This window comes from Cydia strobilella, chromosome 22, assembly GCF_947568885.1.
Source record: "Cydia strobilella chromosome 22, ilCydStro3.1, whole genome shotgun sequence".
NCBI lineage: Eukaryota > Metazoa > Arthropoda > Insecta > Lepidoptera > Tortricidae > Cydia > Cydia strobilella.
In genome coordinates this window covers 9,922,888-9,939,439 of record NC_086062.1, presented here as the reverse complement: position 1 = coordinate 9,939,439, position 16,552 = coordinate 9,922,888, and the positions used below count along the sequence as shown (strand labels likewise).

At 34.6% G+C, this 16,552-nt stretch overlaps 2 protein-coding genes across 6 annotated transcripts in view; one reads left to right on the top strand and one right to left on the bottom strand.

The window, feature by feature from the left end:
- LOC134751429 (uncharacterized) overlaps positions 1 to 16,552 on the bottom strand; it is a 47,522-nt gene that overhangs the window by 4,711 nt on the left and 26,259 nt on the right. For 3 of the 5 annotated variants that reach the window (XM_063686834.1, XM_063686836.1, XM_063686835.1), the window contains one exon: positions 1,162 to 1,224. The exons of the other annotated variants lie outside the window; for them this stretch is intronic. In XM_063686834.1, the coding sequence (XP_063542904.1) occupies positions 1,162 to 1,224 (63 nt within the window). The remainder of the gene's footprint in view (positions 1 to 1,161; positions 1,225 to 16,552) is intronic. 5 annotated transcript variants of the gene reach the window in all.
- Positions 3,833 to 5,416, top strand: LOC134751417 (cytochrome P450 6B5-like). The gene has a single exon (XM_063686820.1). The coding sequence runs from the start codon at positions 3,870 to 3,872 to the stop codon at positions 5,352 to 5,354; it is 1,485 nt and encodes a 494-aa protein (XP_063542890.1). The 5' UTR covers positions 3,833 to 3,869; the 3' UTR covers positions 5,355 to 5,416.

Genomic DNA, 16,552 nt, shown 5'->3' with positions numbered 1-16,552 from the left:
AACCATCTTAAACTCACGTGTTTTTACACACACACACACGCGCATAACATGTCGCGCGAGTGACTAAAAACACGTGAGTTTAAACCGTAAAATTACTTAAACGTTAGTACCTGTACCTCACGACAGTTTAAACTCGAAGAAACTAGTTCATTTTTAAATGTCAATCAATGCAATGACGCATTGTCCGCCGATGACTCGAAGACATAGCCAGTATGTCGCGGGAGATAAACTACCCGTCCCTCTGATTAATACAATTATAAAAAGAGCTAATATATGATTTAAAATATATTGGATGTATGAAAGCGTCATGCAAGTAAACATGCTACATGGTACAGTCGACATGGTATAGCTGTATGTAAATAACTTTAAAAATAGAGGGAAAAAATAGGGATATGTTGAAGTCGTCTGTAGGTACAAAGATGTTTCTTTGAGAGATAATCTTTAGCAATAAAGAAGATACAATAAATAAGATTTGTTTCATATTTATATCAAACGTGCAACGTGTCTATTTAAGTAGGTAGATTTTTATTTTGACTACATAATTGAAAAGGATTTCTCAATAGGGTATTTGACGTTACTGCATTTAAAATAAATTATTTTACACCATGCATGAAATAAAGCACCAGAAGATTAATGGAGTAACGTAGACAGCACTGCAGTTATTTTTAGACACAATTTATATTTTAAAACCCGTATAAAACTATAAAGAGTAGGTAATTTGATTATGACGTCACATGCTAGTGTTTTATATAAATTCCATAGTAGCAAAATCGTAGTCAAATACCCTATTGGATTGTATATAATTTTTATTTATCACCTCTTTTTATATAAAAAAAATATCAACATAACGACATCAAACCCTACATTTTAACCTAAATATAAACCATAATAACATTTCCATACCTACAATAACAGCGTGAAAATGAGAAAAAACAGATTACTTATCCAAAAAAACAAACATTAAACATATAAATAGTTCATAGAAATAAAGCCAATTTTTCACACAAAATAAAATAAAAAAACCTAACCCATTTAAATGCTTTATTTACACATGTATGTATGTTTAGCATTAATCTCTCTAGCGATGATTCAAACCACAAAACCGAAGTCTAGACTAGATCTGGATCTCCTACCAGGGAGCCTAGATTTGATTGTTCTTACTATGTCTTGGTCCAGGGAAGGTAAAATGGGGACTGTGTCGCTCCGGGCAAACTCTCCATCGTTCTGTATAAAAGCATAGTTCATATATATTACTAGATATCGCACATTTGGTGGCAAATTGAACTAAGTACTATATAATATGTTTTATGTCGCGAGAGCGAGAGTGACTAAAAATACATAAGTTAAACCGTAGAATAAGCTTAATTTTATTTGTTTTGTCCTGTTTTTTTCATTCTTACAAACCCCTACGATACCGTACTCCACGGCCGGCAACGCGGTAATATGGGAAACCCGTAGGCGTCAGTCGGGTAGTCACTTCCATTCTGTATACAGATGTAGGTAGTGCATAATTGTTTGCCATCGTATTTTCTCAGAAACGTTCGTATTTGTCATGCTACTTCAGTCAACCTCAGTACTTTATGTAAAAGGGTTGCCATTATACCTTGCATAATAACTTAAAAACGAGAGTGAATATTGAATATATTTGACTTTTTTGTATGAATGTTGAAAGCTAGCGTATGCATCACGGTTTAGCTTATTTAAAAATTAAAATAATTTGAATTCAAGAACTGTCCCTAAATTCTGTTTATTTCCCCGACTACGGCAAGTACAGGTACGGCGCTAATTATATTATAGCAGGGGTTTATATCGATTTTTCAGGCCTTCTCTGCTATAACCAAGTCTTTTCCTTGTATAGCAGCAGCGTAATTATCATCTATTACATTTAAAACTCTTTCAATTAATAACTTAAAGTTCAAAGTCTAATGCATTTATGAAATTTCGTTTGACACCGTTCTTGGCGCAACTCCAGGGCTTCTTCCGACCATTTACCAAGCATTTATCTCAAAATAACTAGTATATGTATGATCCCTAATTACATGTAGTTATTACTAATCACAAGATAGCAATTAAACTGGTTTTTGAAGCGATGCTTGAGTGATGGGCGAATAAATCGCCACCATACTTACACAACCTCGTATCTGCAACACTCATTTGATGACAAAAACACCCGTATTTCGAATGAAAGAAAAGCGATATTTCCATCAAATGATTGTTGCAGATATGGGGTTGAGTAAGTATAGCGACGAAATGGCGCGTGTTGCCAAGCCGCCTGATTTACTAGCAACAACACAATTTTATTCGCAGAATTCAGGCCACCGCTTTCTGGCAGACATCTTGGTAAATAACACGCAGTTATTGGATACTAATAGACGTCAATAAGCGAGACCAAGGCCCCCCGTCTTGTGAAACTGAATGAAGCTCATCTTACGGGCCAATTCGAGTTTTAGTTATTAGATCTGATTCCGATATGATACTGACGTTTTTGGTTGATGAAATGTTGTCTTTTATCAATCCTAGAAATTAAAATCATTCCATTCTAGCTATAAATTATCAAAAATCTAAGACCGTCATTGTATTCCACAGGCGGTTGTCTTGGCGTCAGAGGGCCTAACGCGAACCATGTTCGAGGTGTTCCCTTTCTGTCGCACTTGTAAATTCGTAAGTAAGTGTGACAGGGAGGCAACACGTCGAACGAGGTTCGCGATGGCCCTCTGTTGTATGTATAGGGGTCGCTACCAAACGGTTCGGAGTTCGATGCCCGAGTTATTTCTGGCTAGGTCAACACGTTCGCTTGAGATTTGGATGCGATGGTCTTTTGAATTTTGCACTGTATTTTACAAGAGTACTGAGAATGAGATAAATAACAATTTAAAACAGTAGGGATATGATGGTCGTCCTTCTCTACGTGACAGCGTGCTAAAACGGCATCCATCACTTTCTATCCCGCGGTATTAAAAAGTGACAGTTATTTTATCACGTGGATTAAGCCACCCATAATATGCCTGCAGAACCATTTTTGAAATTACCCTTAACTAAATTTGTGTCATTGTGTGTAATGAATGCATCTTTAATTAATTACCTCTAAAGTCTAATGTTAAATATGTACATTTTAGGGCATTAATTATAATATTATTCCATTTTGACAAAAATTGCAGCATAATTACCTGCTTTTATTAAATTAATTAGTTGCCATATATTTTGCCAAAATTAATATATACTGTCCAAACATATAACTTTTCACATGAATAAATTATTAGTAGTATGAGATACAATTAATGATTTTATTAATAATGATCACATAATTATAATTGACTGAAACACTTAATTAGTAACCATTAGATAAAATATGGTCGGTAAATATGGTTAGACTAATTTGAATAGTTGTCAAATAGGTATTTTAAAGTAAATTTGTATTTTGACTACGTCCTTTTCATTCAAAACCTTGGGTACAGTCAAGGGCATAAATATATATACATTCTCAAAGTTTCAAAAATATGTGTACGCTCTTACACCTTAGACAATAAAATCGTGTTCACATATTTTTGAGCCATTTGCCTGGATCGATATTTTTGCCTTCGACTGTACATCTACACAATTGAAAACAGTAGTCAAAATGAACGTGGTCATAGTTGACTCTACGGAATGTAGACAAACTGAGAAAGCAAGTAATCAGGTAACAGATTGTTTGCGCTTAATTAGAGCCCGGATCCTTCATGTCATCGTTCAAATTACAGGAAGATAACCGTATTTCTAGAGGCTATTAGTATCACATACTTAACAATTTTATGATAAAGGAAAAATAGTAGTATAAATAGGATTATGCGCCAACGCACAATTAGTACACAATCGGTCGTTCCGCGGCTGCAATGTTTCCTATATTAATTCTCGTTATCATCAGTCTCATCTTTATCTATTTAAGAGGTCAATACAATGAGAAGTATTGGAGAAAACGCGGTGTAGCTTTCTACGAGAAGAACAAATTTCTCGGCATTTTCTGGGACTTCCTCACCACCGACAAGGCCTTGTTTGAGGTTCTCAGCGACCTTTACACCAAGTACGAAAACGAGCCAGCTGTCGGAATCGGGTCTCTTATGACTCCGAGTCTCTTCGTTATTGATCCACAAAACGTCCAGTATATAACGCAGACCGACTTCCAATCCTTCAATCATAGAGGAGTAACCATAAACGAAGGCGATCTGTTAGCTGATAATCTGCTCTTTATGAACGGTCCAAGATGGAAGCTGATGCGACAGAAAATGACGCCGCTCTTCACTGCGACTAAACTCAAAAACATGTATTATATTATGGATAAAAGTGCGCAGGATTTCGTGGCACATCTAAAGGAGAATCCGGAGAAATTAAAAGGTAACGGGTTTGATACAATGAACGAGTTCTGCAGCGCAGCCATTGCAGCCGCCGTGTTCGGGATCGGTACGGAATCTACATTCAAGTCACCATTCTTAAAGATGGCAAGAGACGCGGTGAGAGTCAACTGGCGAACTAACCTCAGGTTCGCGATCCTCAATACCAGCAAAACGTTATGCAAAAGTATAGGTTTAAAATTGTTTAAAGAGCATGAACCATTGTTTATTGACGCAATAAAACAAGTATTAAGAGCTAGGGAAAAGGAGAACGTTAAGAAACATGACTTCGCTGATATTTGTGTGAGCCTGCAGAAGGCAGGAACTATGAAAGATAATGAAACGGGCCAGGAACTTGAACCCTCAGACGAGCTGCTCGCCGCCCAAGGATTCTTCTTCTTCATCGCTGGCGTCGAGCCAACCGCCAGTGCCCTGTTTGGAGCGCTCTCTGAGCTAGGCAAAAACCCGGAAATCCTAGAGAAATTGCAAAGAGAAATCGACATAACTTTCGAAAAACACAATGGAGTCATCACATATGACGTTATGTCCGAGCTGAAATACCTTGATCAAGTCTTAAGCGAAGCGTTAAGAATGCATGCTCCTGTAGGCTTCATAGCCAGACAGTGTGTTAGCGATTCAGTGCTTCCTGTTGGGAATATAAAAGTGTCCGCAGGCACGAAGATATACATACCAGTTTTCGACATGCATTACAACCCAAAATTCTTCCCTGAGCCTGAGAAGTTTGATCCGGAGAGGTTTTCTGTGGAAAAGAGGACGGGTAGTGAGGCTTACTTGCCGTTCGGGAAGGGTGCGCGGATTTGCATCGGAATGCGTTACGCACGGCTGCAGGTGATGGCGGGGCTTCTGCACCTGCTGCGGCACTACCGCGTGCTGTCCCACCGCGACCCCGCCAAGAGAAAGTACGCCAAGGGACAGTTCCAGTTAAGACAGATCGATACAGACATTGAGCTGATACCTCGAGACAGATAAGTACAGCGAGGATAATAACGGACGGTTCATTTTTGAAGCGAATGTTGACATGGTTGCACTGAATCGTCGTGTAGGATGTCATTTTCATCAATCAAAAAATGGCTTGTTTACAGCCAAAGTGCGGACTAATTCGCTAATTAAGTATGTTACAATTGTACAGTTACACATGTTATGTCGTATTCATGGTAGACCTGTACCAATAACTTCTGAGGTTATAAGAATATTAATGTTGCTTATTTTTTATATATAGTTTCCAGACCATATACTAAACCTAAAAATAATATTTTGTGTCATCCTAGGTATTTGCTTAGGTAGAAATTTAGGTATTTCTTTTTTCAATCAGCATTCTGTAAAAAAAATATTCGAGACGAAATTCTTTGTTTCCCTGTAAAGGCAAAGTGGCTTCCGACGTACACACGCATTTTGTGTCATTTTCATCCACGGCTATAATGGCATTTAATAAATACCTAATATTGATCCTAAAACGCCTAAAAAAATATTAGAGTCGATAAGTGAAGTGTTGTACTTTACAGAACATTGTTATATGTTATTCAAACAAATCTGTGTCAAATTCATCCACCGCTTTTATTAAAAAAAATTTTTTTTCTAATTAACACCCTGTATCTGCCACAAAAAAAAATTCATATTATTAAGTTTACGTCTACAATATTATAATACCACATTGAGACATCATTCATAATTTGGGTCATTTTGATCCACGGTTTTTTTACTATCTGGCAAAATAAAACTCAATTGAGCAAGAAGGGCGTGCGCGGGGAAGGGTACCTACGCGGGTGGGGTGCTCATTATACTTGCCGCAATATTAGCTGGCGACTGAGATCTTAATACTATCTCCTTTACCCTTGTTAAGACCAACCAAGAGTGAAAAAGATGGCATTATGAGCTGTCTCGCCACTTAGTTTTGCGATACAGTGTATTTATTTCATTCGGAGGCATAATTACATTGTCTTATCAATTTTACCGTAGTAGGTATATAAATATAATTAAAAATAAACTGTAGGCTGCACTCCTCATACTGACCAACATTTGTGACGTTCCTAATCAAAAGGTACCAATTTCTCTGACAGGTTATTTGTATAAAGATATAATCAAATTTCGTCTTTATGGTAAACGACAAAGTGGTACCTACCTTTTGATTGAGAATGTCAAATCAGCGACTTAAAAAATACTTTTGTTTCCATTTTTAGTAGACTTTTTAAGTTTATTTTAAGACGCAATTTATTGCGATTTTTGTTATGTTTAAGCGTGGCAAGCAACATTAATTACAATGATGATGATGTTCATTAAATACAATATTTTTTCATACTATACTGAACTGTCACCCTATACATGAGAATGAACAGCGCCCTCTTGACAAGGATCATATATTACTGGTCAGGCTTTAATATGTGTCATAATTTAGTAGTCCCCTTTGTGGATTCTAAGTTTCCGAGTTACAGCAGTTTAGTGAAAGCGTTTTTTTTAAATATAAATTAAGGGTTGAATAAAGAGGAAAGAAAATTTGATTATTTTTGCCCTACGACGTACGGTTCAGTAGATACAGCCCTATAAAGTTTTTTTTATTGTTTTTTTTTCTTTTTTTCTTTTTTACATTGTGTTTTTTGTATATTACTTTGGGGTTATATAAAGGGGACCGAAAAGTTGATTATTTTTGCGCTACGATGCACGGTTTAGGAGATACAGCCCTATATAGATTTTTTTCTTTTTCTTTTTTAGGTTTTTAAATCTTAATTAAGGGCTTCTTAAGGGGAACGAAAATTTGATTATTTTTGCGCTACGATGCACGGTTTAGGAGATACAGCCCTATAAAGTTTTTTTGTTATTATTTTTTCTTTTTTTTTCTTGTGTTTTTGTATATTATTTTGGGGCTTCATAAAGGGGAACGAAAATTTTATTATTTTTGCGCTACGACGCATGGTTTAGGAGATACAGCCCTATAAAGATTTTTTTTTTAAATTTTGCGTTTTTTTAAATATAAATTATGGGTTGCATAAAGGGGAACGAAAATTTTATTGTTTTTGCGGTACCACGCACGGTTTAGGAGATACAGCTCTATAAAGTTTTTTTTCCTGGGTTTTTTTGTTTTTTTTTAAGTATTAATTACGGGTTTCTTAAAAGGGTTTTTTTAATTATTTTTGCGCTACGACGCATGGTTTAAGAGATACAGCCCTATAATGTTTTTTTTTTAATTTTGCGTTTTTTTTAAATATAAATTATGGGTTGCATAAAGGGGAACGAAAATTTTATTTTTTTTCGCTACAAGGCATGGTTTAGGAGATACAGCCCTATAGATTTTTTTTTAAATTTTGCGTTTTTTTAAATATAAATTATGGGTTGCATAAAGGGGAACGAAAATTTTATTGTTTTTGCGGTAGCACGCACGGTTTAGGAGATACAGCTCTATAAAGTTTTTTTCCTGTTTTTTTTTTGTTTTTTTTTTTAAGTATTAATTACGGGTTTCTTAAAGGGTTTTTTTTTAATTATTTTTGCGCTACGACGCATGGTTTAAGAGATACAGCCCTATAATGTTTTTTTTTTAAATTTTGCGTTTTTTTTAAATATAAATTACGGGTTGCATAAAGGGGAACAAAAATTTTATTATTTTTGCGCTACGACGCATGGTTTAGGAGATACAGCCCTATAAAGGTTTTTTTTTTAAATTTTGCGTTTTTTTTTAAATATAAATTATGGGTTGCATAAAGGAGAACGAAAATTTTATTGTTTTTGCGGTACCACGCACGGTTTAGGAGACACAGCTCTACAAAGTTTTTTTTCCTGGTTTTTTTTGTTTTTTTTTTAAGTATTAATTACGGGTTTCTTAAAGGGTTTTTTTTTTATTATTATTGCGCTACGATGCACGGTTTAGGAGATGCAACCCTATAAAGATTTTTTTTGTTGTTTTTTTTTCATTGTGTTTATTGTATATTATTTTGGGGTTCCGTAAAGGGGAACGAAAATTTTGTTATTTTTGCGCTACCACGCACGGTTTAGGAGATATAGCTCTATGAAGATTTTTTCCTGTTTTTTCTTTATGTTTTTTTTAAAGTATTAATTAAGGGTTTCTTAAAGGGGAACGAAAAATTGATTATTTTTGCGCTACGATGCACGATTTAGGAGATGCAGCCCTATAAAGATTTTTTTTTGTTTTTTTTTTTCATTGCGTTTTTTGTATATTAGTTTGGGGTTCCACAAAGGGGAACGAAAATGTGATTATTTTTGCGCTACGACTTTTAGGAGATACAGCCCTATAAAGTTTTTTTGTTTTTTTTTTTTTTTATTGTGTTTTTTGTATATTACTTTGGGGTTCCGTAAAGGGGAACGAAAATTTTATTATTTTTGCGCTACGACGCACGGTTTAGGAGATACAGCCCTAAAATGATTTTTTCCCTCTTATTCTTTTTTGCGTTTTTCAATCTTAATTAGGGGTTTCTTAAAGGGGTTTTTTTAATTATTTTTGCGCTACGACGCATGGTTTAAGAGATACAGCCCTATAATGTATTTTTTTTAATTTTGCGTTTTTTTTAAATATAAATTATGGGTTGCATAAAGGGGAACAAAAATTTTATTATTTTTGCGCTACGACGCATGGTTTAGGAGATACAGCCCTATAAAGATTTTTTTTTTTAATTTTGCGTTTTTTTTAAATATAAATTATGGGTTGCATAAAGGAGAACGAAAATTTTATTGTTTTTGCGGTACCACGCACGGTTTAGGAGATACAGCTCTATAAAGTTTTTTCCTGGTCTTTTTTGTTTTTTTTTTAAGTATTAATTACGGGTTTCTTAAAGGGTTTTTTTAATATTATTTTTGCGCTACGATGCACGGTTTAGGAGATGCAACCCTATAAAGATTTTTTTTGTTGTTTTTTTTTTTCATTGTGTTTTTTGTATATTATTTTGGGGTTCCGTAAAGGGGAACGAAAATTTTGTTATTTTTACGCTACCACGCACGGTTTAGGAGATATAGCTCTATAAAGATTTTTTCCTGTTTTTTTTTTTTTTTTTTTTTTAAGTATTAATTAAGGGTTTCTTAAAGGGGAACGAAAAATTGATTATTTTTGCGCTACGATGCACGATTTAGGAGATGCAGCCCTACAAAGATTTTTTTTTTGTTATTTTTTTTTTCATTGTGTTTTTTGTATATTAGTTTGGGGTTCCACAAAGGGGAACGAAAATGTGATTATTTTTGCGCTACGACTTTTAGGAGATACAGCCCTATAAAGTTTTTTTTTTTTTTTTTTCATTGTGTTTTATTGTATATTACTTTGGGGTTCCGTAAAGGGGAACGAAAATTTTATTATTTTTGCGCTACGACGCACGGTTTAGGAGATACAGCCCTAAAATGATTTTTTCCCTCTTTTTCTTATTTGCGTTTTTCAATCTTAATTAGGGGTTTCTTAAAGGGGTTTTTTTTAATTATTTTTGAGCTACGACGCATGGTTTAAGAGATACAGCCCTATAATGTTTTTTTTTTTTAAATTTTGCGTTTTTTTTAAATATAAATTATGGGTTGCATAAAGGGGAACAAAAATTTTATTATTTTTGCGCTACGACGCATGGTTTAGGAGATACAGCCCTATAAAGATTTTGTTTTTAAATTTTGCGTTTTTTTTTAAATATAAATTATGGGTTGCATAAAGGAGAACGAAAATTTTATTGTTTTTGCGTTACCACGCACGGTTTAGGAGATACAGCTCTATAAAGTTTTTTTTCCTGTTTTTTTTTGTTTTTTTTTTTTAAGTATTAATTACGGGTTTCTTAAAGGGTTTTTTTTATTATTTTTGCGCTACGATGCACGGTTTAGGAGATGCAACCCTATAAAGATATTTTTTGTTGTTTTTTTTTTTTCATTGTGTTTTTTGTATATTATTTAGGGGTTCCGTAAAGGGGAACGAAAATTTTGTTATTTTTGCGCTACCACGCACGGTTTAGGAGATATAGCTCTATAAAGATTTTTTCCTGTTTTTTTTGTTTTTTTTTTTAAGTATTAATTAAGGGTTTCTTAAAGGGGAACGAAAAATTGATTATTTTTGCGCTACGATGCACGATTTAGGAGATGCAGCCCTATAAATATTTTTTTTTTTTCATTGTGTTTTTTGTATATTAGTTTGGGGTTCCACTAAGGGGAACGAAAATGTGATTATTTTTGCGCTACGACTTTTAGGAGATACAGCCCTATAAAGTTTTTTTTGTTTTTTTTTTTTTTTTTTTTTCATTGTGTTTTTTGTATATTACTTTGGGGTTCCGTAAAGGCGAACGAAAATTTTATTATTTTTGCGCTACGACGCACGGTTTAGGAGATACAGCCCTAAAATGATTTTTTCCCTCTTTTTCTTTTTTGCGTTTTTCAATCTTAATTAGGGGTTTCTTAAAGGGTTTTTTTTTTTTTTTTTTTGCGCTATGATGCACGGTGTAGGAGATACAGCCCGATAAAGTTTTTTTCTTTTTTTTCTTTTTTTTCATTGTGTTTTTAGTATATTACTTTGGAGCTTCATAAAGGGGAACAAAAATTTTATTATTTTTGCGCTACGACGCATGGTTTAGGAGATACAGCCCTATAAAGATTTTGTTTTTAAATTTTGCGTTTTTTTTTAAATATAAATTATGGGTTGCATAAAGGAGAACGAAAATTTTATTGTTTTTGCGGTACCACGCACGGTTTAGGAGATACAGCTCTATAAAGTTTTTTTTCCTGGTTTTTTTTTTTTTTTTTTTTAAGTATTAATTACGGGTTTCTTAAAGGGTTTTTTTTTATTATTTTTGCGCTACGATGCACGGTTTAGGAGATGCAACCCTATAAAGATTTTTTTTGTTGTTTTTTTTTTTTCATTGTGTTTTTTGTATATTATTTAGGGGTTCCGTAAAGGGGAACGAAAATTTTGTTATTTTTGCGCTACCACGCACGGTTTAGGAGATATAGCTCTATAAAGATTTTTTCCTGTTTTTTTTGTTTTTTTTTTTTAAGTATTAATTAAGGGTTTCTTAAAGGGGAACGAAAAATTGATTATTTTTGCGCTACGATGCACGATTTAGGAGATGCAGCCCTATAAATATTTTTTTTTTTCATTGTGTTTTTTGTATATTAGTTTGGGGTTCCACTAAGGGGAACGAAAATGTGATTATTTTTGCGCTACGACTTTTAGGAGATACAGCCCTATAAAGTTTTATTTGTTTTTTTTTTTTTTTCATTGTGTTTTTTGTATATTACTTTGGGGTTCCGTAAAGGGGAACGAAAATTTTATTATTTTTGCGCTACGACGCACGGTTTAGGAGATACAGCCCTAAAATGATTTTTTCCCTCTTTTTCTTTTTTGCGTTTTTCAATCTTAATTAGGGGTTTCTTAAAGGGTTTTTTTTTTTTTTTTTTTGCGCTATGATGCACGGTGTAGGAGATACAGCCCGATAAAGTTTTTTTCTTTTTTTTCTTTTTTTTCATTGTGTTTTTAGTATATTACTTTGGGGCTTCATAAAGGGGAACGAAATTTTTATTATTTTTGCGCTACGACGCATGGTTTAAGAGATACAGCCCTATAATGATTTTTTTTGCTTTTTTTTTTTTAAATATAAATTATGGGTTGCATAAAGGGGAACGAAACTTGTATTATTTTTGCGCCACCACGCACGGTTTAGGAGATATTATATCTATATATATAGCTATAATAGCTCTATAAAGTTTTTTTCCTGGTTTTTTTTTAAGTTTCAATTAAGGGTTTCTTAAGGGGAACGAAAATTTGATTATTTTTGTGCTACGATGCACGGTTTAGGAGATGCAGCCCTATAAAGATTTTTTTGTTGTTTTTTTTTTCATTGTGTTTTTTGTATATTACTTTGGGGTTCCGTATAGGGGAACGAAAGTTTTGTTATTTTTGCGCTACCACGCACGGTTTAGGAGATATAGCTCTATAAAGATTTTTTCCTGTTTTTTTTTTTTAGTATTAATTAAGGGTTTCTTAAAGGGGAACGAAAAATTGATTATTTTTGCGCTACGATGCACGATTTAGATGTAGCCCTATAAAGTTTTTTTTTTGTTTTTTTTTTTTTCATTGTGTTTTTTGTATATTAGTTTGGGGTTCCATAAAGGGGAACGAAAATTTGATTATTTTTGCGCTACGATGGTTTAGGAGATACAGCCCTATAAAGTTTTTTTTTGTTTTTTTTGTTGCGTTGTTTTTAAATATAAATTAATGGTTACATAAACGGGACCGAAACGTTTATTTTTGCGCTACGACGCACGGTTTAGGAGATACAGCCCTATAAAGATTTTTTCCTCTTTTTTTCTTTTTTGCGTTTTTAAATCTTAATTAGGGGCTTCTTAAAGGGGAGCGAAAATTTTATTATTTTTGCGCTACGACGCATGGTTTAGGAGATACAGTCCTATATTTTTTTTTACAATGCATGTGCTCGAAAAGTGCGTTTCCTACGGAGCCATATCGTGCGGAAAGTACTGCTTTTCCGCACTAGTGCTTTTTGTTTTCAATTTTTTTTTACAGTACATATGGTGCTACTTTCTCGCACTAGTGCGGAAAAGAGCACTTACCGTGCATATGTCGAAAGTTTAAAGGGCCATATGTACTGTAAAACGTACGATACACGTGCGAATAGGTAATTCGCAACTCGTGTCGATTTAAAACACCTTATAATAATTAAACTTATTTGCCATGATATGTTTTTTTATTTACTCGCACAATGCATAGTAAAACATTGTATGATACACGTGCGTAAAGATGATTTCCGCACTTGTTGCATAAATAGCTTTTTTTTTTATCAAAGAATGAAAGAAAGTCACGGTATTAATAACCAAATTTTACTTTAGTGGTACCTTTTCCCTATCACTGTCACAAATGTATGTGGCGTTCACGTAAACGCGATATTTTTAAGATTTCCCTGCGCAATGTTGCCAGCTCGCTCGCAAATCAAACATGTACTTACAGTTCTTTTGCATAATGGTGACATTGTACAATATCTATAAGTTTTAAATAGGTAAAAGATAATTCGACGCATTCTTTGCTTGCTTGTTGCTTGTTGTTGTGTTGTTTGCGTAACTTCTTTGAATAAGTTGCGTTAATTTGGCGCACAGGCGAAGTAAACATGCGTTGCGTACGGCAAGGTTACGCCGCGGCCCCACCCTGCACGGCCTCCGTTGCCCATTCAGACCGCCCGCTAGCTTCGTTCGAACGCAAATAATATTTTTGTAATATTTGTTTAAGCAGTGGATGCAAGTGACACAAATTCATACATCTTATTTATCCCGCATTTCAAATTAATAAGATGTAAACTCTAATATCTTTAATATTCTTTTGTAACGGTGACAGCCTGTTACATAAAAATCATCAAATATCTTATGAAGCTATGCCTTAATAAGACACAAAATCATTTAATGGACCTATTTAAACGATTAAATTCGACCTAAGTAATTTTTTTTAACTCTAATTTTTTTTTGTGTCATTTAGAATATTATGACATAGTATCAGATTGCAGTGGACGTAATTGACACAAACTATGTTTTCACACTAAAAACACTATCCTAAATGCAACACAGTTACATGTTTTCTCTCGAATATTTTTTTCTCCAAAATAATTCAAAATAAAAAATAATTACCACAAAATAACAAATTACTAGAAAAGCAAATTATATATATGACACAAAACAAAATGTAAGATTTACATCTTAACAAAGTATTCATAAGCGAAAACAGAATTGACTTTAATATTTTTATAACCTAGGGGTCAAAATATAGCCAGCGGTACAGGTCTATGGTTGTTAGATGACAAAAAGTATTTGTTCATATATTTAATTCATCTAGGATGAGTTAGGTATACATTTTGTCAATGTTTCGGAATAAGGCCTGTTTAATTTACTTATAGGTCGATAAAAATGTCCTTATGGAAAAAAATAATTGGCCAAGCCCGCGAGCCAAAAAGCTCGAGGCATTTAGTGTTTCGTGCGCATCGTTATACTTTACAGAGGTTGTTTGCCTGTTTTTAGTTAGGGTTCCGTTGCCAGATCTACTGATTAAGCAGTAGATCTATCTGATTTTAAAAATATCTGCTGATCTACTGCGTGTTCCGTGCAAAACTTTGTTTTGACAAACGGAACACTTATGGGATCACTTCGGTCTTGCAAATCAGTTAAATGCGTTTTTCTCAGAGACCGTTTGACATAGACACCTAAAATTTGAAACAGTTATAGCAATTACCACCACTTATATTGTAAATAAGTCAAAACCGCTTATTTCTTATTTTAGGGGGTAATTTAGGGGGTTGAGAGCGGAAACCTGTTTTTTTATTTTATTTGTAAGAATCGAGTGGGGTACCATTAGAAAGCTTGCAAAAAATTGAGTCGATAGACTGATTTTGACTTCATTTTAGTGCTGCAGTAGTTTCGATAAAAAATGCATTTAAAGTTGCAAGTTTTCATACAAAAAGATTCGCCTCTGTCCTGGGAATTTTCGGGAAAACTATAGCTAACAGGCAGCTAACCAGCCAGTAACCAACTAAATCGAGTATGGAGACGGCGGGAAAATTATCAGGTTAACCTTATCTTTATTAGTTTTTTAACTGCAGATCTTTGGTTACTTAGGTTCAGTTACTAGCTTGGATCAGCTTCTTAGACTGGTAATTTCATATTAAGAAGTCGTTTTAGCGAGAAAGATCTTTACTTAAAACTTTAACATTGAAATTAATGACTTATGTGTGTGACACAAAGTTTAATTCAACTTGCTTATTTTTGTGGGTTATTTCATTTTTTTGTAATAGTCTGCCAAACGCATGAGAAAAAAAATCTACAAAATACAACTTTGTTATAATGCAAATAAGCTTAAATTTCGAACGGGCTTGCCAACCAATGGACTATCTCAATGTCGTCGCTATACTTACTCAACCTCATATCTGCAACAATCATTTGATGGATATGTCGCTTTTCTTTCATTCGGAATACGGTTGTTTTTGTCATCAAATGAGTGTTGCAGATACGAGGTTGAGTAAGTATAGCGGCGATGTGCTCAGTAAGAATTATATTTATTGTTGGACTAAACTTTGAATTTTTAAATTAAGAATTCCGTTCTTTATTGTCGTTTTGTTTTTTTACACAATAAAGCACATAGAGTTAGTAAGACGTATAGAAATAACAAAGTCATTTAATATTTATTAGAGAGTATCTAATTCGTCGAAACAATATACACAATATCCCTTTGCATTAAGTACGATGACATTTGTGTATAAATTGTAGTATGTATATTTTTTCATCTTGAGTTTGAAACACACTGTCAAGTATTACACGGACAAGCAAACACCTGTCTATGCATGTTTTATGGATCTGTCGAAAGCTTTCGACACGATTTCCTACGACATTCTCTGGCGTAAGATGGGTGATATAGGGCTTCCACCAGAGCTGATCTCACTGTTTAGATACTGGTACCTGAACCAGGAGAATACGGTTAGGTGGGCGGGTGAGTTGTCGAATCCCCAGAGACTGGAGTGCGGAGTAAGGCAGGGGGGGTTGAGCTCGCCTCTGCTCTTCAGCCTATATGTCAATGCATTGATCGAGGAGCTCAGCAGCATGTATGTCGGATGTTTTGTGGACGGTGTCTGCGTCAATAATTTAAGTTACGCAGACGACATGGTCCTGTTGGCCCCCTCGGTCACTGCATTGCGCCGGCTAATTGCTGTCTGTGAGACATATGCGGCCTCGCACGGTCTCTCATATAATGTTAAAAAGACCGAGTACATGGTCTTTAAAGCTGGCAGCAAATGTCCTTTCTTTTTTCCTCCCATTGTACTTAATGGTGTTCCACTTACGCGGGTTACTAAATTTAAATACTTAGGACATTTGCTGACAGACGACCTGAGGGACGATGCCGATATGGAGAGGGAGCGCAGAGCGTTGTCAGTCCGTGCGAACATGCTGGCCCGCAGATTTGCACGATGTACAAATTCTGTCAAAATAACCTTATTTAAGGCATACTGCACATCACTGTACTCGTCAAGTCTGTGGGTCAATTACACGCAGCGGGCTTACAATGCTCTGCGTGTACAGTATAACAACGCATTTAGGGTGCTACTACGGCTTCCACGATACTGCAGCGCGTCGACTATGTTTGCTGAGGCGCGGACTGATAGCTTCGACGCTATCTGGCGTAAGAAAACGTCCTCGCTCTTAAGTAGGGTACGTGGGAGCAG